This window comes from Bison bison, unplaced genomic scaffold (assembly GCF_000754665.1).
Source record: "Bison bison bison isolate TAMUID 2011002044 unplaced genomic scaffold, Bison_UMD1.0 scf7180017864344, whole genome shotgun sequence".
Lineage (NCBI taxonomy): Eukaryota > Metazoa > Chordata > Mammalia > Artiodactyla > Bovidae > Bison > Bison bison.
Window position 1 is genome coordinate 18,511 of NW_011494916.1, and position 24,965 is coordinate 43,475.

Here is a 24,965-nt window from a genome sequence, read left to right on the forward strand (position 1 = left end):
CTGTTTCCCCATCTATTTGCCATGAAGTGATGGGACCAGATGCCATGATCTTCGTTTTCTGAATGTTGAGCTTTAAGCCAACTCTTTCACTCTCCTCTTTCACTCTCATCAAGAGGCTTTCCTCTTCACTTTCTGCCATAAGGGTGGTGTCATCTGCATATCTGAGGTTATTGATATTCCTCCCAGCAATCTTGATTCCAGCTTGTGCTTCTTCCAGCCCCGTGTTTCTCATGATGTACTCTGCATATCAGTTAAATAAGCAGGGTGACAATATACAGCCTTGATGTACTCCTTTTGCTATTTGGAACCAGTCTGTTGTTCCATGTCCAGTTCTAACTGTTGCTTCCTGAGCTGCATACAGGTTTCTCAAGAGGCAGGTCAGGTGGTCTGGTATTCCCATCTCTTGAAGAATTTTCCACAGTGTCTTGTGATCCACACAGTCAAAGGCTTTGGCATAGTCAATAAAGCAGAAATAGATGTTTTTCTGGAACTCTCTTGCTTTTTCCATGATCCAGCGGATGTTGGCAATTTGATCCCTGGTTTCTCTGCCTTTTCTAAAACCAGATTGAACATCTGGAAGTTCATGGTTCATGCATTGCTGAAGCCTGGCTTGGAGAATTTTGAGCACTACTTTACTAGCGTGTGAGATGAGTGCAATTGTGTGGTAGTTTGAGCATTCTTTGGCATTGCCTTTCTTTGGGATTGGAATGAAAACTGACCTTTTCCAGTCCTGTCAAGGTGAAGGCAAATAGGGGCTGTGAGGATTGGTATAGAGGTATAGTAAAGAAAGCATCTTTGGGGTCCAATACCATGAAATAGGGTGTGTCAGAGGGAATATGGGAGAGAAGGGTGAAGGGATTAGTGACCACAGGGTGTACGGGTATTATGGCCTCATTGACCTTGTGAAGATCTTGGACTAAATGTCAGGAGTGGGGTCTCTTTTTGACTGCCAGTATGGGAGTATTATGAGGAGAACAGATAGGCCGCAAAAGGCTTGCTTTGAGCAGTTGGGAGATTATTCGTTTAAGTCCTTGTTGGGATTCTGTGGTCAGGGTATATTGAGTTTGGGTTATTATTTGAGAGGGATTTTTAAGAAAGACCTGAATGGAGGAATGGTGTCTGGCTGTTGATGGGGCTTCAGTGTCCCAGACCTGAGGATCTATCTGGGGAAGTTCAGGGGGTAGGTTTTGGGAGTGAGGGCTGGCCAAGGGTTTGGGTGCCATTTGGATGTAAAGAATTGATATGGGAGGTTTATAGAAATTTGTAGCTTAGTCAGAAGATCATGTCCTATCAATGTCATTGGGCATTGAGGAACTATTATAAAAGAATGTGTTAATGTTGTCTTATCAAAGGAACAAAGGAGAGGACGGTTTATGGTAATAAAGACCCCCAATTTGGATAACGGATCTCTCTCTCTAGGAATGCCATTGGGCACTTCAGCATTATGAGGAATGAGTGTATGAGGGCCAATTTTCCAAATTGACAGAGTAATGGAGGCCTGATTTTTGGCCTTAAGGGAACTCCAGAGACCCCCCGATAGTGAGTTCTGAGTCCTGAGTTGGGCCAGAGTAGGAAGTTAAGAGAGAGAAAGCCGCTCCAGTGTCTACTATAAAGGAGGTCTTTTTTCCGGCTACTACCCCGTCTACCCTAAGTTCCGAGCTTGTGTCCGGAACACAGTCCTGGGGGCTGGAACCGGCCCCATTGTTGGAATAACTCACAGCGTTGGGTTGGGGTGAAGTGGGGATCTCTCCAGGGTGCCAGGTTGTCCCTGTGGACACTCCACTCTCCAGGTCTGGGAGGTGGAGACCTCCCTAGGCATGTCAGGGCATCTCTGGGGACAGTCCACCTTCCAGTGGCCCCGCTGACCCCAGGCTGGGCATGCTTTTGTGGGGGGCCACGGGTTAGGACATGTCTTTGTCCAGTGTCCTGACTGGTTGCATCAGAAGCAGGGCCCGGGGATGGGGGGCTCTTAAGTTTCAGTCTGGGATGACTTGGGCTGGGCTGATCTTAATTGCTGCCGCCAAAAAGGCATATTTAGCTTTTCTCTCATGGTCTTTTTCTCTTAGCCTCTTCCTCTCTATTATTGAATACCTTGAAGGCTATTTCTAGAAGGTCTCTTTGGGTGAGGGGGGGTGGTCTTAGGGCCCTTCTCTAACTGGCATAGTTTTCAGTGAATATCCGGGGCTGACTGGCTTATGAACTGGACATGTAGGTACAGAAGTCCGGCAGGGGTGGAAATGTCTAGATTAGTGTATTTTCGGACTGCCTCAGTAAGCTGTGAAAGAAAAAGGGCAGGATTTTTATCTTTTTATTGAGTCACTTCCCTAATCTTATCTTAGTTAATATGAATGTGTGAGCTTTTTAACATTCTTTCTAGCAAACAGGTGATCATATGATGCAGGTTCTGGATGTTGGCATCACCTGCTGGATATGTCCACCGTGGCTCAGTTAAAGAGATTGTATCATCAGTCACCGGATTAGTCTTATCTTGGTTATGGAGCTGATCAGCATGAGTCTGGGCTGCCTGTCATATCCGTCTTTTTTTAAATCAGGGGTTAAAGTGGCATTTAGGATTATATCAGTAACCTCAGATATGCAGATGACACCACCCTTATGGCAGAAAGTGAAGAGGAATTAAAGAGCTTCTTGATGAAAGTGAAAGAGGAGAGTGAAAAAGTTGGCTTAAAGCTCAACATTCAGAAAACGAAGATCATGGCATCCGGTCCCATCACTTCATGGTAAATAGATGGGGAAACAGTGGAAACAGTGTCAGACTTTATTTTTTTGGGCTCCAAAATCACTGCAGATGGTGATTGCAGCCATGAAATTAAAAGATGCTTACTCCTTGGAAGGAAAGTTATGACCAACCTAGACAACATATTAAAAAGCAGAGACATTACTTTGCCCACAAAGGTCCGTCTAGTCAAGGCTATGGTTTTTCTGTGAGAGTTGGACTATAAAGAAAGCTGAGCGCCAAAGAATTGATGCTTTTAAACTGTGGTGTTGGAGAAGACTCTTGAGAGTCCCTTAGACTGCAAGGAGATCCAACCAGTCCATCCTAAAGGAGATCAGTCCTGGGTGTTCATTGGAAGGACTCATGTTGAAGCTGAAACTCCACTACTTTGGCCACCTGATGCGAAGAGCTGACTCATTTGAAAAGATCCTGATGCTGGGAAAGATTGAGGGAGGGAGGAGAAAGGGATGACAGAGGATGAGACGGTTGGGTGGCATCACTGACTCAATGGACATGGGTTTGGGTGGACTCTGGGAGTTGGTGATGAAAAGGGAGGCCTGGCGTGCTGCAGTTCATGGGGTCACAAAGAGTCGGACACGACTGAGCGACTGAACTGAACTGAACTGAAAGATCATTTTAGGTTAAATGATATGTTTGTGTAAGGCAGAGGAATTTTTTTTTTTTTTAATTGAGTAGGATTCTCTGAAAAGGATCTCAATTTTTCTTCAATTCGCTCATATCAGAAATTGAGAAAGGCACATGTACCCATGTAGGGCCCTCCGGTCCTGCTACCTCTCTGAGAGGAAATGTGTTTGTTTCAGGTCCTGGCTGATAGAGGGCGGGTGGAAATCTCTTTTGGGGTTTTGGAGTCATCGCTTTCTGTTTTGGAGGAGGAAGGGCTAGAGGATACAATCTTGTCTTTGGAAGCTTTTTTTCTGGGGTGGTAGGGAGGAGGCTCATTTGTTGGGTCAAAATTGGGGGCTAAGGGTTTAGGGGGCCTTTTAGGGGCTTTTGATTTGGATTCTTTTGTAATGGAGGCGGAGAGAGAGCAGAGGAGGATTTGATAGGCAGAACAGTCTTTGTAGAGAGAAGGACACCTTTTAAGGTCTCAGAAGGCTTGAATATAGGGGACCTCTGACCGTTTGCCATTCCGTTTGAGGAAGTTCCTGAGATCTGATAAAATATTGAAATCGAAAGTCCCGAACTCAGGCCAGTGATCTGTATAGAGTTGTTTTAAGCGGTTAGCTTTGAGTTCAGTGAGTAAGAGTGGTTTGAGATTTTTGAGAACACAGGCCAGAGGGGAATCTTTTGGGACAGGTTGGCCAGACCCCATAATTGAAAGGCAAGCAGAGGCTTCTATTGGGAGCTTGAGTCGTACCTGTAGTTGCAATAGGAGTTATGAGAAGAGAGCTCTGTGTCAAGATGGAGGGTCCCCCATCAACTACAGAGTGGCCCTAGGCAGGGGGTCCCCTGGACCCAGAGAGGACTGAGTTCTAGGGCTCCTCTAGAACACCATCCAGATCTTATCTTAACCTAGGGCCTGGCTTGAGTGGAGTGTTGCATGTAAAGCACTCGAATGGCAAAAGACCCCTGTCCTGGAGTTGGTCAGTCTCATGGAAAAGAAAGTGTAGAGAAAAGAGGAAGAGAGAGAAAGACAGAGAGAGAGAGAGGCCAATATTTTTTGGGTTAGGTGGAAAACCAAAAGCCCTTACCCAAGACTTGTACCGCTCACGAAGGCACAGGGCGTCCTCTCGAGGAGATCTTGAAAGCCTGGGTGGGAAAGTGAGCTTGGCAGGCTTCCACACTCCAAAATGCTGGCCATGGAGAACAAGAAGGAACCTCAACCTCCCAGGTTTCGGCACCAAAAATGTAGGGTAGGGGAGTTAGAAGGTGAGGTTCAGAAAAAGAAGGAGACCAGCACTTTACAGGAACAGATCAACTTTAATGAGGTGAGAAGGGGCAGCAGTCAGATTAGTGAGCTGCTGTGCTTATCCAAGAAAAGAGTAAGTATATATAGGCATGTATGTGGAAAGCTACTGTCTTAATGGGGCCTGTTCTTCTCCAAGGGTGTTCAGAGTAGTTATCCCTTAAACGGCTGGGGCAAGGAGTTCTGGAGATCGGCCAGAGGCTGGATTGGCTGGGAGCTGGGCATAATCATCCTAAAGTCCATTTTTTCTTCGGGTGAGAGAGTTCTTTGTTTTGCATAGAATGTTGGGGAGGACCTGAAGGGGAGTTTTAACTCCAGGCTACCTCGAGCCATGCAACTTTCCTTCACGTGTTATAAAATGAGGAGGAACTTGGCTGAATTGTGTTCTAGTGCCTTGTGAGAGGTAGAATTCGCAAGGGATGACCTTGGATACTAAGCAGACGTTATTTCTACACAAATTTTGAAGGTGAAGATGCAGCAGGGGTTCTCCTTATTGCTTATAGTAGAATGCAAGAGGAGAGAGATACTTTGAAGGAATTGCTTGGGTTTTTTAAAAATTATTTTTTATTTAACCTTTGGGGATTTTTTTTTTAATTCATCTGCTGCTTTTCATTTTCTTTTCTTTCTTTGAAAATATTTTTTAAAAATATATTTTAAATTCTTTTATACTCTATTTTTACTTTCCTGAGGGAATTGTTAAGAAATTCCATACTGCAAAAATGAGAAAGTGTGTCCTGAAGGAGTGCCAGTTCCTGTCCTGTATCTAGACAGGATCTCCATATGAAGATTACTAACAGATTTAATCAGCCATCTCAGTTGAAGCCAGTAATAAGAATGAGATTATACCAGCAGAAGTGCTGCCAACTGAAGGAGAGACAGAGAAAATGGGATAGAATGAAGACTGGCAGACTTCCACAGGACAGGGGTACTCACTTCTGACAAGTTCCCACTCTGGATCCATATCTGAGAACATTTTCAAAATATATCTTAAATCAGTGGTCAAAGACCAAAATGATCAGAGAGCTCAATAACTGAAAACCCTTACGTCTGTTTTCATAGACCTCTACAAAGTTAGGTGTTTCTAGTTCTGCACTCAGCAGTGTTGCCATGGTATATCATTTTACACTTTTTATTTTTATCCTACTTGTTTCTTCATATTTAAAGTGGGTTTATTGTAGGCATCAGATAATTGGGCTTTGCTTCCTTATTCAGTATGAAAATCTCTATCCTTTCCAGGGGGAGTTTGGGTCATGTATCAGTTCAGTTCAGTCGCTCAGTTATGTACGAGTCTTTGCAACCCCATGGACTGCAGCACACCAGGCTTCGCTGTCCACCACCAACTCCTGGAGTTTACTCAACCTCATGTCCATTGAGTCGGTGATGCCATCCAACCATCTCATCCTCTATCATCCCCTTCTCCTCCTGCCTTCAGTCTTTCCTAGCATCAGGGCATTTCCCAATGAGTCAGTTCTTCACATCAGGTGGCCAAAGTATTGGAGTTTCAGCTTCAGCATCATGTATACTTAATCATGTATAACTAATGAATCATGTATACCTAATATGTACCTAATCTATAATAATCTATTATAACCTATGATAATGATTATACCTAATCATGTATATCTAATGCATCATGTATACCTAATATAATTATTGATAGAGTGGATTTAATTCTATTTTCTCTTTTTTTAGTCTTTTCTCCCTGACTTCTGCTTCATTTTTTATTAATTGAACACTTTGATTTTTCCTCTTTTGTTCACTGATTAGCCATAAATTTTACTTGTCTGCTTATTTAGTTTTACTTGGTTTTCAGTGTTATACTGAATTTAGAGGGTTTTTTTCATACTGTTTTTACTGCTTTAGAGTTTTTAAAAACACTATCTGATATGAGATGTGAGCCACATATATAATTTATAATTTTTCTAATAGCTGTATTAAGCAAAGTTAAAAGGAACAGGTGAAATTTTAATACTTTAAAAACCTGATTCAATATATTCAAATTATCATTTCAACCCATAATAGTATTAAACTATTAATGAGAAACTTTAAATTATTTTTTCCACTATGCTTTTGAAATCTGATGTGCATTTTACACTTGTAGGCTATTTCCTTTCAGATTATTCACATTTCAAGTGGTAAAGAACTATTTGTAGCTAATAGCTACAGAGGTAGACTGTGGAAGTTTATAGAATGCATTCTTAACTTATCACAAGTGATAGTATACCATTTGACATAAAGTAGAAAAACTTTAAGCAAAACACCTTCCCTCCCCCCGGCCTTAGAGCATTTAGTGTCATTTGTTTTTCTTTTGTATAAACCTAACAACATGTTATTATTGTTATTATTTTTTTGCTTTGTATATTTTAAAAAGATTTTTAAAGTAAGAAAAATGTCTTTTATATGTACTCATATTTACCATCTTCAGTGTTTTTTGGTTTTTACGTAGATTCAGAATTTTTTTGGTCTGAAGGACTTCTTTTAATAGCTCTTATACAAATCTGCTGCTAAGTCGCTTCAATAGAGTCTGACTCTGTGCGACCCCATAGACGGCAGCCCACCAGGCTCCCCCATCCCTGGGATTCTCCAGGCAAGAATACTGGAGTGGGTTGCCATTTCCTTCTCCAATGCATGAAAGTGAAAAGTGAAAGTGAAGTCGTTCAGTCTCGACCCCATGGACTGCAGCCCACCAGGCTCCTCCGTCCATGGGATTTTCCAGGCAAGAGTACTGGAGTGGAGTGCCATTATACAAATCTACTGGTGATTAATGCTTTCAACTTTTGGATGTCTGAAAACATCTTTATTTTTCCTTCATAGTGAAAAATATATTCATAGCCTATACAGCTGTAGGTTGATAATCGTCTCTCTTCAGTATAGGCATACATCATTTTATAGTGCTTCACAGATATTGCTTTTTTTAAGTAAATTGAAGGTATGTGGCAATCCTGTATCGAGAAAGTGTATTGACACTATTTTTCCAATAGAATTTGCTTGCTTCAAATTTGTCTGTCACATTTTGATAATTCTTGCAATATTTTAAACTTTTTCATTACTGTGTGTTATGATAATCTGTGATCAGTGATCTTTGATGTTACTATTGTACTAGTTTTGGGGTGCCATGAACCACATCTATATAAGATAGTAAAATTAATTGATAAATCTGTGTTCTGGCCACTCTCCCAACCAGCAGTTCCCCTATCTCTCTTGTGGGATCTCCATATTCCCTGAGACACAACGATATTGAAATTAGGGCAATTAGTAACTCTACAGTGGCCTCTGAGTAGTCAAGTGAAAGGATGAATTTCTTGTCTCTCACTTTAAATCAAAAGTGAGAAATGGTTAAACTTAGTGAGAAGGGTATGTCAAAAGCAGAGAGAGGCAACCAAAGCTAGGCCTCTGGCACCAAGAGTTAGCCAAGTATGAATGCAAAGGAAAAGTTCTTGAAGGAAATTAAGTGTGCTGCTCTAGTGAACATGAATGATAAGAAAAACAGTCTTATTGCTTTAAACAGTCTCACTGCTTTTTCTCTAAAGAGAAAGTGGTCTGGATAGAATATCAAACCAGCCTCAACATTCCTTTAAGTCAAAGCCTAATCCAGAACAAGGCCCTAATTATTTCAATTCTGTGAAGGTTGAGAGAAGTTAGGAACCTGTAGAACAAAAAATTAAAGCTAGCAGAGGTGGGTTCATGAGGTTTAAGGAAAGACACTTGTCTCCATAATATCACAGTACAAAGTGAAGCAGCAAATGCTGATTTAGAAGCTGCAGCAAGTTATCCAGAAGATCTAGCTAAGATGATGAATAAAGGTGGCTACATTAAAAAACAGATGTTCTACGTAAATGAAACAGCATTCTATTGGAAAAAGATGCCATTTAGGAATTTCATAGCTAGAAAGGAAAAGTCAATGTCTCTTCAATGCTTCAAAGCAAAGGCTGACTCTCTTGTTAGGGGCTGATGCAGCTGGTGACTTTAAGTTGAAGCCAGTGCTTACTTGCCATTCTGAAAATCCTAGGGCTGTTAAGAATAATGCTAAATCTACTCTGCCTGTGTTCTATATATGGAACAGCAAAGCCTGGATGATAGCACATCTATTTACAACAATATCTGTATCTATTTACTAAAATATCTGTAACTTACTGTTGAGATCTACTGCTCAGAAAAAAAAGATTTTCAAAATTTTACTGCTCATTGACAATGCACTTGGTCACCCAAGAGCTGATAGAGATGTGAAATTAACTTACTGTTGTTTTCATGCCTGCTAACACAACATCCATTCTGCAGCCTGTGAATCAAGGAGTTATTTTGACTTTCGAGTCTTATTTTCAGAAGTCTTAGGCGCAGGTCTGTGGGTAAGAAATACACTTCATAAGGCTGTAGTTGCCATAGAGAATGACTCCTCTGATGGATCTGGGTAAAGTGAATTGAAAACCTTCTGAAAAGGACTCATCATTGTAGATGTCAAGAAGAATATTCATGATTCAGCAAAGAGGTCAGAATATGAACATTAACAGGAGTTTGGAAGTGATTCCAACTCACATGGATGACTTTGACAGACTCACAACTTCAGTGGAAGATATAACTACGGAAGTGGTAGAAATAATAAGAGAGCAAGAATTAGAAGTGGAGTATGAAGATGTGGCAGAATTGCTGCAACTTCAAGATAAAACTTGGATAAAACTAGCTTCATAAGGATGAGCAAATAAAGTGGTTTCTTGCGATGAAATCTACTTCTGGTTGAGATGTTATTAAAGATGGTTGAAATGACAAGAGTGTTTGTTTATTTTTAAAAGAAGCCCCACACTCATTAGCACCCTATTTGTTTGTTTGTTTATCTAGCTGCACTGGATTGTAGTTGTGGCATGCAGGCTCTTTAGCTGCAGCATGTGGGATCAGGTTCCCTAATCAGGGATTGAACCTGGGCCCCTGCATTGGGAGCATGGAGTCTTAGCCACTGGACCACCAGGGAAGTCTGACAACAGAGAGTGTTACATCAGCTTATTTGAAATAGCAGTTGCAGGACTTGAGAAGACCCACTTCAATTTTCAAAGAAGTTCTGTGGGTAAAATGTTAACAAACAGCATTGCATGCAGATAATGCAGAGAACAGAGAAACCATTCACTCAAGCGAGAGTCAATTGATTTAGCAAACTTCCCTGTCTTATTTTAATAAATTGCCATAGTCATCCCAATCTTCAGCAAACCACCCTGAACAGCCAGCAGCCTCAACATTAAGGCCAGACCCTCAAGCAGCAAAAAGGTTATGATTTTTTGAAGGCTCAGATGACTGATTGTTATTACTTTTAGCAATAAAGTATTTTAATTACTTTGTACATATTTTAGACATAATGCTATTCCACATTTAATAGTTTGTATGTGTTTTGTATGCACTGAGAATCAAAAAATTATGTGACTTACTTTATTGCAGTATTTGCTTTATGGCAGCAGTGTGGAGTCAAATCTGCCATGTATCTCAGGTTTGTTTGATCTTAAAGATATTGCTCCATTGTCTCTGGGCTTATGTTGTTTTCGATAAGAAGTCTTCTATTAACTTTATGATTCTTCTTCTATATGTGTTTTTTCTCTCTGGTTGTTTTTTAAGACTTTGTCACTAGTCTTGAGCAATCTAATCATGTGCCTACATGTAACTTTTATTAAGTTTCTTGTGCTTGGGATTTGTTGAGCTTCTTTGATCTGCTGGTTTATAGCCTTTACCATATTTGAACAATTTGAGGCCATACTCCCTTCAAATATATTCTTAAGTTCTCCCTCCTTTCCTTTGAAAAGAATTCTTAATTTTAAGAATTTTTTTATTTTGGAATAATTTTTGATTACACAGAAGTTGTAAAGGTAGTGCAGAGAATTGATGCACATGCCTCTCTCCATTTCTCTATTAAGATCTTCTATACTGTTGTACCTTTGTCAAAATTAAGAAACCAACACTGGCACATTACAATTAACTAAGCCTTAGTTACTTATTACTTGAATTCCATCAGTTTTTCCATTCATGTCCACTTTTTGTTCCAGGATCCAATCCATAATACCTCCTTGTTTTTATTTGGCAAATCTTCTTAGTGTCCTCTGGTCTGTGACTGGGGATATTAATTTTAACAATATATTTTAAGACAATATATCAAAATATCATTTCAAACTGTAATCAATATTTTTAAAATTATCTATTATTTTACATTATTTTTTTCATACAAATCTTCAAAATCTAGTGTGTATACTCACAGCACAAATTAAACTCTTTGGAAGTACTTTATCTGAATTGAGAGCTCACAAAATTTACAGTTGAAAAAGTAGACTAACATCCTCTGGTGGTTCCAATACACTTAAAATTCTTCCAATAATTGCACTATCAGTTTTTAAATTAAAATTAATTACTTAAGGAACTTAGTTCCTCAGTTGCAATAGCCATATTTCAAGGGCTCAATTGCCCTATGTGGCTAATGGCTACCATAGTAAATAGTACAGCTCCAGATCATTGTAAGGACTTTTGACATTTATTCTGAGCTCTGAAGTGGAAGTGTTAGTTGCCCAGTTGTGTCTGACTCTTTGCAATCCCATGGACTATAGCCCACCAGGCTCCTCTGTTCATGGAATTCTCCAAGCAAGAATAACGGAGTTGGTAGCCATGCTCTCCTCCAGATCTTCCTGACCCACAGATCAAATCCCGGTGTCTGCACTGCAGACAGATTCTTCACCGTCTGAACCACCAGGGAAGCCCAGCAAAGGAGTGACATGACCTCACTGAAGTTGACTCTGCTCTCCTGGAGAACAAACTGAAGTGAGGGCAGAAGCAAGGAAACCAGCCAGGAGGCTACTACTATAACCAGGTGAGTGGTGAAGGTGTCTCAGACTAGGGCAGTAGTAGTGGAGGTGGAGAAAAGTGGTAGGATTCCAACATTACCTTGTTAGACTTGACACAATCTGCCTATGGATTAGATGTGGGATTGGGAATGACACCAAAGTTTTGGGCTTAAAAAAAAATTATGAATGTCTTGTACAGAGAAGATTTTGTAAGAAGTAGATTGAGAGTGGGGAGATTAGGGGCTACTTTGAACATTTGAGTTTAAAATATCTATAATATCTACCTTACATTGACATGCTAACTAGGCAGTGGATATGAATCTGGGGTTCAGGGGAGAGAGGTCTGCTGGAGTAATATATTTGGGAGTCATTAATGTGTAGATGGTATTTTAAAATGTAAGAGTGGAGGCTATCTATCACTGTAAAGTGTTAGCAGTAGTATTTTCAGAAAAATGCAAGTTTAGGGATTGGGTCCAAGAGCTCCACAAAAACTGGTGGCTCATTGGTAAAGAATCCACCTGCCAGGCAGGAGACAGGATCTCTGGGTTGGGAAGATTCCCCTGGAGAAGGAAACAGCAACCCACTCCAGTATTCTTGCCTGGGAAATCCCATGGACAGAGGAGCCTTGCGGGCTACAGTCTGTGGGGTCACAAAAGAATAAGACACGACTTAGGGACTAAACAAGTTATCTTGTCTAAGCTCACTCTGCTCGCTTTACAACAGGCCAATGAATTGCAGAGGAGGGGGATGAGACAAGGAATACAACTTGATTCTGAGAGCTGACGGACAGAGAAGATGGCAGACTAATATCTCAAAATAACCATCTTGGGGTTTGGATACCAGGTTCTTTTATTGATCAGAGATGGGGGGAGGTGAGGAAACAAAATAAAAAAGCCATTAATCTTGCAGCTGTCTCCTAGAATGGGAGGCCTCAAGCAGGGTATATGTTCCTCCTTCCTGCCATCTAGAGGTGGACAGGTCTCTGAACAAAGGCATTTTAACAGGCAGAAGCATGATTCTCTGAGGTAAGCCATTATGTATGATTATAATAACAAAAGCAAGGAAAAGCAAGTCAAAGACAGTTCCAACGGATTGGCTTTTCCCTGCAATAGCAGCAGCAGCAAAAGCAGGTGCTGGACTCAACAATGCAAAGGCAGGGATGAGCCAACCAGATACAGTAAATCATTTTGCTCTGATGAAACAAAAATACAGAGCCAGAAGGTATTAAAAAAAATGCAGTCAGTAAGGAAGGGCTTTCAGGCTGGCCGGGTGGCTAGTCAAGAGCTGAGAACGCGAGGGTTCAAAAGACAAGCTTTTGCGTTAACAACGGACAGCTGCAGTTAAGTTTCTTTCACGTACACAAAACCGACCAATTTCTCCTACCATAGAGCATGTCATTCTGCTGGTACAACAGGCATCTCGTTTCCAAGAAGGAGAGAAAGCATTGCCTCCTACCGCAAAGGCACTTAGCAGCCAAGCCAGCCCTCGCGGAGGGCACTTGAGCTCTAAAGTGGGACAGGCTCGGAGGGGAGAAGGGAGGCTGCTAAGGCGAGTTCAGGCGTAGAATCTCGATGGGCGTGTGTGTTCTGCGCTGAATTCTGACAGAATGGAAGAACCTTGGCTTAAAGACAAGGCAAAGCGTCATTTAAAGACAGTGGAAGGACTAAGGTTAGTGGAAACTCAAGGACAAAAAGCACTGAGACTTTTGAGCTGGCGGCAGGGCTGAAGGCACTGCGAACGACCCTCCCCTACCACATCCTCCGGCACCAAGGACCCTGAAGGACCAATAAGTGAGGAGGCGGAGGGGGCGGAAAAAGGCCGACTCACCAGGCACCTTTAAGGTCCTGATGCTGAGAGCAGCGTCAGCCAGCGCCTATCTCCCTCTCACCGGCTAACTCGGCTCGGGAGTGGTTCCTTCTGGGGCAAAACCCTGGCCTGGTTTTTAAACCGGAAGGTGCCGGAAAGCTGGTCTATCCGCTCCTCGAACTTCCGGGGCGCGGAGCCGGTAGAGTCAGAGCGGAAGACCCCGGCCGCGAGGGACGTTCCGGTCGCAAAAAAAGGGGCGGTGCCTGCGCGCACCAACCAATCACAGCAGATGCTTTCACGTGCCCAGCACTGGCCAATAGGCGACCGCGTCGGTAGCGGCGGGGAAATTCAAACGTGTGTGTGGAGAGGGGCTGGAGTTTCCATCTTTTCTTCTCAGCTCCGCTTTTCCGTGGAGAGGCCTACCTTGGCGGCGAACGGAGGGGCGGAGGCGGCCGGGGTCTGTGGGCGCTTGAGCCGAGCCGCGCGGGCCGGTGAGCTGTGGTGACGAGGCGGGAGGTCCCCGAGCCTGGCAGAGGACGTGGGGTGCGGCTCACAGGCCGGAGGGGGAGGGACGGGCCCGCTGTCCCCCGCCGGTCCTCCTGTTAGTGCCGGCGGTTTATTTGTCGAGGACTCAGGAGGCGAGAGGTAGATGTATGGACTTGGCTGGGAGAAGGGGCCTGCTAGGGCCTCTGCGGGAGACTCCTCTTCTTGTGTGGTGTTTTAGAACCGGGAGAGGAGCCGGTGGCCGTGGTTCTGACAGTTACCTTTGGGGCCTGGCTTCAGGGGGTGATACCAGGCACCCGCTTTGTCGCTTCTTTTCATTAACTATACTCGAGGTCGGGGGCGGCGTTGATATCAGTGACCCTGGGTTACTGGATTGATGGGTGTGAGAATCATCACAAAGATGACATTGACGGGAAGAAAGGCTGCGGACTCTTTGTGGACTAAACAAACATCAACACCGTGGAGATGGAATAAGTAATCAGTACTGTACAAATACTGTAGATTCTCGGTATGGGAATGATTAAGGTAGCACATCACCTTTCTGCCAGATATACAGAAGAATAAGCCTGCTGATATCCCGTTTGTGAATAAAGGGCTGTGATGTTGTATGTATTCTGCTTTGTAACCACTTGCAACGTGCAAGTTTACTGACATAAAGCAGGTGAATAAAGGAATGGTTTTTATCATTGTCGAGAGGATTTTTTATGCCTATATGTTTCTACCAGAATCCAAGCAAATATACTATCACATTTTTTAAAAAAAAGACTGAATTTGCAGATGGCCCAGAGAAAATAATTATGGAAAAAGAGTGAAAGGAAGGCATAGAAAAAAGTTTGAAAGTGGGCAGCAACTTCCCTGTTGTGCAATGCCTTTTTGAAGTTCTGGTGGAAAGAAGGAGTGTACTGAATACTTACCTGTTGGAAACCTTGCTGGACAGATTACAAAGACATGCAATTGTTTTTGTGCACATAGCTTCCCAAATACCACCCTGATAATATCTGTGTTGAAATGTGTTCGTTTAACTAATGTTTCAGTCTCCTGGGTTCTGAAAGGCTAGTTGCAACATCTTTTTTTTAAATGCTAGTTAAAGTAGGAATTATGAATAGTTCGATTTTTTTTTTTTCCTTAGAAATGGAGGCTGAGGAGTTAAGTGGCAAAGAGTTGACAATTGATTCCATAATGAACAAAGTGAGAGATATTAAAAATAAATTTAAAAATGAAGATCTTACTGACGAGCTAAGCTTGACTAAAGCCTCCACTGATACTACAGGTGAGTTGTGTTGTTTTGAGTGCCCTCTGAGGTAGAGGAAGGAACTGTTAACTGATTGATGCTCACCAATGACAGCACAAACATTTTATGTTTTAATCCTTTTGTGTGAAAATAGTTCCACAATTTTCCACTTTCTTAAAAAAGGAAACAACACTATTTATTACAGTGTGCTCAAAGGTGGTTTTCTTCCTCTTCCATTGTTGGCAGCTGTCATTTCTGCTCATATGCTTGCCATCAATAGGTACTCCTTCCCCCCCTCCACATTTTGCTGCAATCTGAGAAAGCCTCACTAATTACACCTTAATAAAACGGTGTATAAATGTAAGGCTAACCACACAGTATATGATTTGAAGAATCTTTCTGTTACTCTCCCAGCACTCTCCCAGCCTTTCTTGCCTGTTCTCCTTTGCTCGTTCTGTTTCAGCGGGAGCAGCTTCCCTACTGTGTCTCCTGTGTGCCAGACCAACCCCTACCCCAGTACCTTTGTTCTTGCTTTCTGCCCACTCTTAAACCTTCTTCAGGTTTTTGCTCAAATGTCTTCTCAGCAAGGCCCTCTCTAATGCATTTATTTATTTAATTAAACTTTTTTATTTTGAATTGGGGTATAGCTGATTAACAATGTTGTGATAGTTTCAGGTGGACAGCAAAAGGGCTTAGCCACACATACACATGTATCCTTTTTCTCTCAAACTCCCCTCCCGTCCAGGCTGCAGCATAATATTGAGCAGAATTCTGCTTGCTATAAGGTAGGTCCTAACCCACCTATTTAAAATAGCAACCTACTGTATTATTTTTCTCCACTGCAGTAGTCGCCTCATATCTCCTTTGTTGTTGTTCAGTCACCAAGTCATGTTCAATTCTTCGCTACCCCGTGGACTGCTTCCCTGTCCCTCACCATCTCACTGAGTTTGCCCAAGTTCATGTCATATCTCCTTTACTCATTTGTTGTCTGTCTACTCCACTAGGATGTGAGCTCCATGAGGGCATGGTTTTTATCAGTGGTGCTCTATCTACAGAACTAAGAATGGTTCCTGGCAAGTAGTGGGTACTTAAAATATTTTTTGAATGATGAATGAGTGAAAATACCCAAAGTTTAATGTCCTAGTTTTATGAAAAGTATTAGCTCAGAAGCTGAACTCTTTATATTAGGTTGTTGAAAAAGTCACCTTTAGATAAGTTTTGTTTTATTTATAGTAACCATTCAATGGATGAAGGATTGGAAAGCAAAGGCAAAAACCTATCCATATAAATAGTCAAAATGGCAGGTCATATTCCTTGAAACAACTTAGGAACTTATCATTTTGGTGTTAAGCAAATTTTTTAATGGTGATAGAATAAACACATACTTTATTTTGTGTATTTAAGTAGCACCATTGAAGGTTATGGCTTCCCTGGTGACTCAGTGGTAAAGAATCTGCCTGCCAATGCAGGAGATGTGAATTCGATCCCCGGGTCAGAAAGATCCCCTGGAGAAGGAAATGGCAACGTACTCCAGTATTCTTGCCTGGGAAATCCCATGGACAGAGGAGCCTGGTGGGCTACAGTCCATGGGGTCACAAAAGAGTCGGACATGACTTAACAATAAAGCTTATTTACAACAGGGTAGATGAGTCTTTATTTAAAACCCTTAGCTTGCTCAAAACTGTGAATATGTAACATGTTGATAAGTGGGATGTAAGACATTATAATACCGAGTAAGGTTAAACCTGGTTTCTAGATGAGAAGAATTTACCTATTTACCATGCTGCATTGTAATGCATGTTTAGCTCAAATGACTGCTGACATAATAGAGACAGGAAGTTCTGAACAGAGAGAGCACAGTGCATGAGAAATACATCTGCATTTTTAAAGACTTTTTAAGAAAACTTGAAGACAAATTTGTTAGGGAAGTGATGGGAAATGAAACTGGAAAGTGAAGTTAAGATCAGAATAGATTATGGGTAAAAACAAAGTTCTGAATCTGTTTTAGTAAAAAGCAAAAGCAGTAATTTTGTTTGTAAAAGCAAATATTTAGCCCTCGTTGAAGGTAACTGAAACTAATAGAAGGGATGATAAGTTTCTCTAAATTTAATAATGTTTAGTAATGACTAAAGTAACCTGACAAGGACACTGACATTAAATCATGTTGTCTTTTAAAATCTGTTAACACCAAAGAAAATTAAAAATAAATTACAATGTGAAAATTATGGAGAAACGTGGGTAACTTGCAAGGAGAAGACAATGACCATATGAGTTGCTTATCTTCTGTAAACTGGTTTTGATTGATTGAAAAGTAAATTGAGGAATATGGAGATAATATTGGATGGATAAGGTTGTAAAGAAGGTTATGTTAGGGCTAGGACGATATGTTTCTAAATTTTTAATAAGTCATTGATGAAGAATTTTCCAGGAAAGTTGGTACTGGTGGTGGTAGGAGAGGCTTAGGTTTTCTTTGACTTGTTAGGATGCTAAAATAAAATTAGGCTGCTACAGGATAGCTTTCTTAGACTGCATATGGTATTTTAAAGCTACTCATAAACATTTCCAAATTCTCTTTTCTTCAAAATATGCAGCTTTTTACAGTAAAACATACCCTCTTAAAAGATATATACTCAGTAAATGTTTATATTTACATGAATTGTTAAAGTTTAAAAAATATTTTAACGAGTTTGTGTGCATTTGTACTGAGAGTATAAATGATTACCTGTAATTTGAAAGAAAAGTGCAATTTGGTATTTGTTTTTTGACTTTCATTTTTTGCTATATTTTGTCCCTTATTCAGATAACTCAGGAACTGTTAACCAAATAATGATGATGGCCAACAACCCAGAGGATTGGTTGAATTTGTTGCTCAAACTGGAGAAAAACAGTGTCCCTTTAAATGATGCCCTTTTAAATAAATTGATTGGTCGTTACAACCAAGCAATTGAAGCACTTCCTCCAGATAAATATGGCCAAAATGAGAGTTTTGCTAGGATTCAAGTGAGATTTGCTGAACTAAAAGCGTAAGTATTAGCATTTTAACTGTATTCAGCTAACTACATTACATAATACAAAACTACATCACCAAAAGGTAAAATGAAAACATGTTGTCAGAACTACTTGTAAGTTTAATATTTTTTTTACCAAGTCTTTTTGTTTATAATTAACAAGTGAACTTGTAAACTTTCTTTACAATGTACATATTTCCACAAAAATTACATACTCTAGACTCCACCTAAAAAAATTTAAAAATTAACTTATTTAATTTTACAGACAGAAAACAATATTCTGTGTCTTCTGGAAAATAGGATGAGGAGTTATCAAACAGGCAACTGTGTTCTTTTTCTTAAAACTTAACTCTGAAATCTTTATTTCAGTATTCAAGAGCCAGACGATGCACGTGACTACTTCCAAATGGCCAGAGCAAACTGCAAGAAATTTGCTTTCGTGCATATATCTTTTGCACAGTTTGAACTATCACAAGGTAATCTGAAAATGTCAAGTCCAGATTTTAAGTAAAAGATAACTTCCTATTGTAATTTAAATCATGTGTGTGAAATAGAAATAATGAGGCAAAAGGCATGAAAGTTGATCAGATGAAAATTCAGGGAAGGATGCTACCTGAATGTAAGTGTACGAAATATTTGTTATACCAGTTTCACTTGCACATTACACAAGTTAAACTGTTTGACATGAGTTGTTACCAGAAGTGAGAAATTGCTTGTTTGCTTATAAATAAAATGTGTGAGCCTTGGAATAAATATTTTTGCCTGAGACTTTAAAATTTTTTTCCTAGGTTCAAAGAATATGTATCTGAGGAGTAAAGGTTGCTGCATTAAAATGACTGTTATTTTTTACTTTGTTAGGTAATTTCAAAAAAAGTAAGCAACTTCTTCATAAAGCTGTGGAATGTGGAGCAGCGCCACTTGAAATGCTGGAAATTGCCATTCAGAATTTGAACCTTCAGAAAAAGCAGCTGCTTTCAGAGGAGGAAAGGAAGAGTTTATCTGGTAAATATGTTTGTGTGTGCTAATACTTTTCTGTGGTGTTTAGTCCTGCCAAAAAAGGATTCAGGATAATATTCTATAGAAAAATATTGTTTATTTAGAATGATCAAAGTCTAAGATTAAGTTTTAGATGTAAAGGCGGTGAGACTTGCAGAAGTAACAAAGTCATTACTCTCTTACTGGCATTTTTTTTTCCCCTACTCAAACTAATTAGTAACACATTAAAACAACTCAGTAAAAACAGTAAGGTCCCGGACTCCCCTGGTGGTCTGGAGATTGAGACTTCTGCTTCCACTTCAGGGATACAGGTTCAATCCCTGGTAGGGGAACTAGGATCCCATATGCCACAAAGCATGGCAAAAAATAAGTAAATTCAAATTTTCATCTACAAAAAAAAAAATACACTTTAAAATAAAGCAATAAGGTCCCAATGTATAGCACAGGGAACTATATTCGATATATGTAATAAATAGTAATGGAAAAGAACATGAAAAGATATATATATATATGTATGTATGTGTAATTTAATTACTTTGCTGTACACCGGAAACTGACACAACATTGTAAATCAACTGTATTTCAATTAAGAAAACAAACAGGGACTCCCCTGGTGGTCCAGTGGTTAAGAATCTGCCCTGTAATGCAGGGGACCCAGGTTCCATCCCTGGTTAGGGAGTTAAGATCCCACATACTGTGGGGCTTTTAAGCCTGTGAGCTTCAGGTACTGAGCCCTGGGCGCTCTGGAGCCCGCACACCGCAAGGGAAGATCCTGCATGACGTAGTGAGGATCCCGCATGTCGTAAGGAAGACCCAAGGCAGCCAAATAACTAACAAACCAAACAAACTTGATCTAAGCAAGCGAATCACCTTTTGCTGTTAGAAATAAGGCACATGCCTTTACTCTGGGTAAGTTCAGTTCAGTTCAGTCGCTCAGTCCGACTCTTTGCGACCCCATGAATCGCAGCACGCCAGGCCTCCCTGTCCATCACCAACTCCCGGAGTTCACCCACTTACGTCCATCGAGTCAGTGATGCCATCCAGCCATCTCATCCACTGTCGTCCCCTTCTCCTGCCCCCAATCCCTCCCAGCATCAGAGTCTTTTCCAATGAGTCAACTCTTCGCATGAGGTGGCCAAAGTACTGGAGTTTCAGCTTTAGCATCATACCTTCCAAAGAAATCCCAGGGCTGATGTCCTTCAGAATGGACTGGTTGGATCTCCTTGCAGTCCAAGGGACTCTCAAGAGTCTTCTCTAACACCACAGTTCAAAAGCGTCAATTCTTCAGTGCTCAGCCTTCTTCACAGTCCAACTCTCACATCCATACATGACCACAGGAAAAACCATAGCCTTGACTAGACAAACCTTTGTTAGCAAAGTAATGTCTCTGCTTTTGAATATGCTATCTAGATTGGTCATAACCTTCCTTCCAAGGAGTAAGCGTCTTTTAATTTCATAGCTGCAATCACCATCTGCAGTGATTTTGGAGTCTCCAAAAATAAAGTCTGACACTGTTTCCCCATCTATTTCCCATGAAGTGATGGGACCAGATGCCATGATCTTAGTTTTCTGAATGTTGAGCTTTAAGCCAACTTTTTCACTCTCCACTGTCACTTTCATCAAGAGGCTTTTTAGTTCCTCTTCACTTTCTGCCATAAGGGTGGTAAACAGTTATGTAATTATGAAACAATTATGAAGTATCGTTGGAGAATTAGCATCACAGCATCTTCATATCTGAATATCTTATTTAGGGACAAATATTTACTATGAATTGACTTTTAAAGTATTATTTATGAGTTTGTTTTGTGTGTGTATTCCTTATGTCTTTACAAATTTAATTACAGTTTCAAAATGTTTACAGCATCTACAGTATCAAGTGCGCAAGAACCATTTCCCAGTACACTTGGACATTTACAGAATAGGAACATTAGTTGTGATTCTAAAGGGCAGACTACTAAAGCCCGGTTCTTATATGGGTAAGGAAACTGAATTCATTTTTTAAATATTCATCATAAATTTATATTATATATCATCTGCATATATGTTTTCATGTTATAATAGTGTTTAGCAGTTGATGAAAATGCTTGTATCAATATTATTCTTTTAAAAATCGGTTTTTCTTTTTTTTCTTTAGAGAGAACATCCCCCCTCAAGACACAGAGATAGGCTTTCGAAATCCCTTGAAACAAACAAGCAAGGCTAAACGGGTAAGTTATTTTTTACTTTGATTAAAGCAGAAGTGGTGAGGTCTATGCTTATTTCCTTGTTAGTTACTTAATCTTCCAAAACATTTTTAGTCATGCCCATTTGGAAGAGTCCCAGTTAACCTTCTAAGTAGCCCGGATTCCCATGAGAAGATGGATGTTTCAGTTGCACCACATTTTACTAAAAGGTATGTTTGAGTTTTAACTTTCGTTTTCAAAACTTGAAGACTGATGGCAAAATGATTATAAAGTCTCTTACTACATAAAAGTGGTTACGAGTACATTTTTATTTAGAATGAGGAACGAGTGGGAAATACGACTTTATTTTGCTTTTTTTCTCATTAAAAATATTCATTAGAGCAACTGTTTAAAAGTTAGGAGACATAGAAGAAAAAGTATTGTTAATATGAAGCTTACAGGACTATGCACAGACTAGCCCAGCAGTAAAAACTCATGACGTTTGAATCGCTTATGGTAGCCTCTATGGTAAGACACTCTAGTGTGTGTGTAAGTGTCCACTGGGGGTGGGAAGTCTGAAAACAATTTTCTTTGCAGCTAGTTCAAGGAAAAAGCAGCTATTGGTAGGAAAAATGATTAACTCACTCATTTGCTTCTGAGCCTAGGGCTTTAAGAAGTGGGGCAGGGTAGGTAGAGATGAAATATTGTCCACCACATCTGAAGTGTTCTCCTTCCTTCAGTTTGAAAAATGAGAATCTCATAATCCAGCTTAGCTAAGGGTCTTCATTTTTCTGGTGTATTTTTAACTCTAACCACTGTTCATAACATTATTTCTAATGGAAAAGACTCCTGGATTCCACAGAATCATTTTGCCAGTAAACTTATAGAGATAAAACATTGTTTTTAGCTGGTGTCTTCTTTACTTAAATGCTTATTATACTTAAGGTTTGACTGAATATTGATATTAAAGAGCATTTTGGATGTCAAGGTTAAGCTCTAAAAATCTTATGAGGTGGCTATTTTCTGATTATCTTCAAGTACTAGCTCAAGATTAAAGGAAACTTTCTCCACTCCAAAAAAAAATAAGAACAAAAACAGCCATTTTCTTGGTGCTTGTATTGATACACTGAGCTAGGCACTGTGGAGGCCCATAGAAGGGTCTACACACTAGTTCTTATCCTTAAAGCTATTTACAACCTGAAATGTAGTTTAATCTACACATTGCTGTTTCCTTATTCTTTCCCATATTCATGCCTTGATTCCAGCTTTAACCTAACTTTAAAATGAAAAAGATTAAATGACTTTGCTAATTCTAAAAAATAATAGTAATAAAATGAAAAAGATAATACCCTGAATACCCTGAAATGATTGATTTCAAATTAAACAATTGTTTTGTTTCATGGTAACAGACATATCTCTGGGTCAGAGTGCCGAGATACAATCACACCTGGATGTAAATCAAGTGGAAATGATTCCAGCGAATTGAGACATTTAAAGGTTTTTCCATTTTCAAATCTTTATCTGGAGCAAGGGTTCCTGACCAGGGTTCATGGAGCTTTTTCTGGGGAAGGGATCCATGGTTTATGTATCTCCAACAGTGTTCCTAAAACCCCAGGAGAGGTCGGGCCACTAATGGGAAGTGATACAGAAGTCCTAAACTGTTTCTCCTCAGTGGAAGTGGGAGGGCAAGGAATGACCGTCTTCTGTTGAAGTACTATTTATTATATAGTGTTTAAGCAGGTTAGTTGGCCTGGGTTTGGGAATAATGGGGCAAGCTTTTGTTTCTTGGTGTGTTGAATCATATGATCTGACAGAGCAAATTAGACAAAAATGAGAGGGTGTCTTTGTGGTGGGGCAGAAGTGAGGGCTTTAAGATACTCAATCCTGACATCCTGATATGGCAGACATGTGAACTTCCAAGACAGGAAGTAGCTTTAGTCCCTGATGCACTGATTTTTAGGGGTTATACTGTTCTTATTGAAGTTCATTTAGACCCTTGGCATCATAATGTGGGTCTTTTCAGTTTTACATTTTTTGTAATTTCTCTCTCTCTTTCGTGATGTATCCTTTTAAATGAGTTTAACTAATTTACAGCTATCTTAGGGAATAGCACATAGTTGTGTCAGGAGTTTACTTTTGGGATTTAGAATAAGCACTGTCTTAGACTTCTATAAATCTTAATTTTGACCAATGTTGTTATTTTTGGTGATAAAATAATATAGTAACAAAATAGTGAAGCATGTTTTATGTTGAATTTAAGCTTTCTAACCTCTCTTTTTAAGTGAATATGCCTTATCATTTGATAATATGTCTACTGAAAGCAAATTGGCCAAATCTATCATTATGGCCATTCCCATTGCTCTAGTCAATAATTCAAGAAGTTATTTTTGCTTGTGAGTCTACATATAATTATTTTCCTAGCAGTCTTTTCATATAGATGAGACTCTAGTATATTGAACACTAAGATTAGTACTACTTCTGTTTTTAAGACTTTGTCTTATATTACATCAAAATAAAATCTTACTCTATGTAGTCTGTTCAAAATGTTCGTTCCAAGGAACCTGTGATGTCAGATGAGAAGAGTTCTGAACTTATTACTGATTCAGTAACCCTGAAGAATAAAAGTGAATCAAGTTTTCTAACAAAATTAGAAGGTAAGAGTGACAAAATAGACTACCTCTTTAATTAAGAACCACTTTGTTACTTGTGAAAGTTGACCAGCCCCCTAAAAATTGACATGGAAGAGTAGGTCCCTTTATCTTGTGTTTCAGTTAAATTGTATAAAGTATATGAAAAGTATTCAATTCTATAGCAGAGGATTTGCCTAAAAGGTGTGTAAGAGAATAGAGGGAAAATTCAATGGCATTGAGTTAATTTTCTCAGTTGGCTTGAGAAGTATTTGGGAAAGTTGTATTTATATGACAAGCCTTTTCTTTCCTCTTTTGTCAAACATTTGCTTTTCCACTATATGTGTACTATGGTGGATATTCTAAGAGCATATAAATGAATGAGACAGGTTTTAGCCCTGAAAGTCCCATGTCTCAGGAAACCCTGAAAACTGGGATGCCATTATTTTGATTGGGACCATCAGCGTTCCCTGATACCTGCAGGGAATTGTTTCCAGGATCCCCCCCAGATGCTCAGATCCTAGAATGCTCAAGTCCTTTATATAAAATGATGTAGTATAGTCATTTCTGTGGAACCTGTGGATATAAAGGACCAACTATAGATTTCTTTTCCTGATATTTGGAGGAAATGATTTTATTTTATGTTTTCATGGCATCTATTACAAACTGATATGACTGAAAAAGCATCTTTACCAAAAATACTTGTTTATAGTACTGATCTGGCACCTAATTTAATGCTAAGCGAAAGTGAAAGTGAAGTCGCTCAGTCATGTCCGACTCTTCGAGACCCCATGGACTGCAGCCTATCAGGTTCCTCCGTCCATGGGATTTTCCAGGCAAGAGTACTGGAGTGGGGTGCTATTGCCTTCTCCAAATAAGTGAATGCTTACTGAGTACCCACACTATGTTAATGGTATTTTATTACGTAGTAAAATTTGCAATCAGAAAACTACCCAAAGCATAAGAATACAGCCAAATGACATATCATTTCTTTCACGTGCATTTCTGTCAAGTATATTCAGGGTGGGGTGGTCAGGTTCACAGCAATTGTATACATTCAGCTCATCGATAGTACCAAGCAGTTTTCCAAAGTGTTGTGTTTAACCAGCACTTATATTGGCTTTTACTCCATATTCTTCCCAATCATTTTATTGTTGGTTTTTA

At 39.9% G+C, this 24,965-nt stretch overlaps 1 protein-coding gene across 4 annotated transcripts in view; it reads left to right on the forward strand.

The window, feature by feature from the left end:
• Positions 1-13,620: 13,620 nt before the first annotated feature.
• Positions 13,621-24,965, forward strand: part of TTK (TTK protein kinase) — a 45,086-nt gene continuing 33,741 nt past the window's right edge. For 3 of the 4 annotated variants that reach the window (XM_010854586.1, XM_010854585.1, XM_010854587.1), the window contains exons 1-10: positions 13,621-13,764; positions 14,907-15,047; positions 17,809-18,031; positions 18,386-18,492; positions 18,875-19,018; positions 20,874-20,988; positions 21,147-21,219; positions 21,310-21,404; positions 22,584-22,671; positions 23,708-23,828. In XM_010854586.1, coding sequence (XP_010852888.1) covers positions 14,909-15,047; positions 17,809-18,031; positions 18,386-18,492; positions 18,875-19,018; positions 20,874-20,988; positions 21,147-21,219; positions 21,310-21,404; positions 22,584-22,671; positions 23,708-23,828 — 1,105 coding nt within the window. In that variant the 5' untranslated portion in view covers positions 13,621-13,764; positions 14,907-14,908. The remainder of the gene's footprint in view (positions 13,765-14,906; positions 15,048-17,808; positions 18,032-18,385; positions 18,493-18,874; positions 19,019-20,873; positions 20,989-21,146; positions 21,220-21,309; positions 21,405-22,583; positions 22,672-23,707; positions 23,829-24,965) is intronic. The other variant, XM_010854588.1, reaches the window with a different exon arrangement.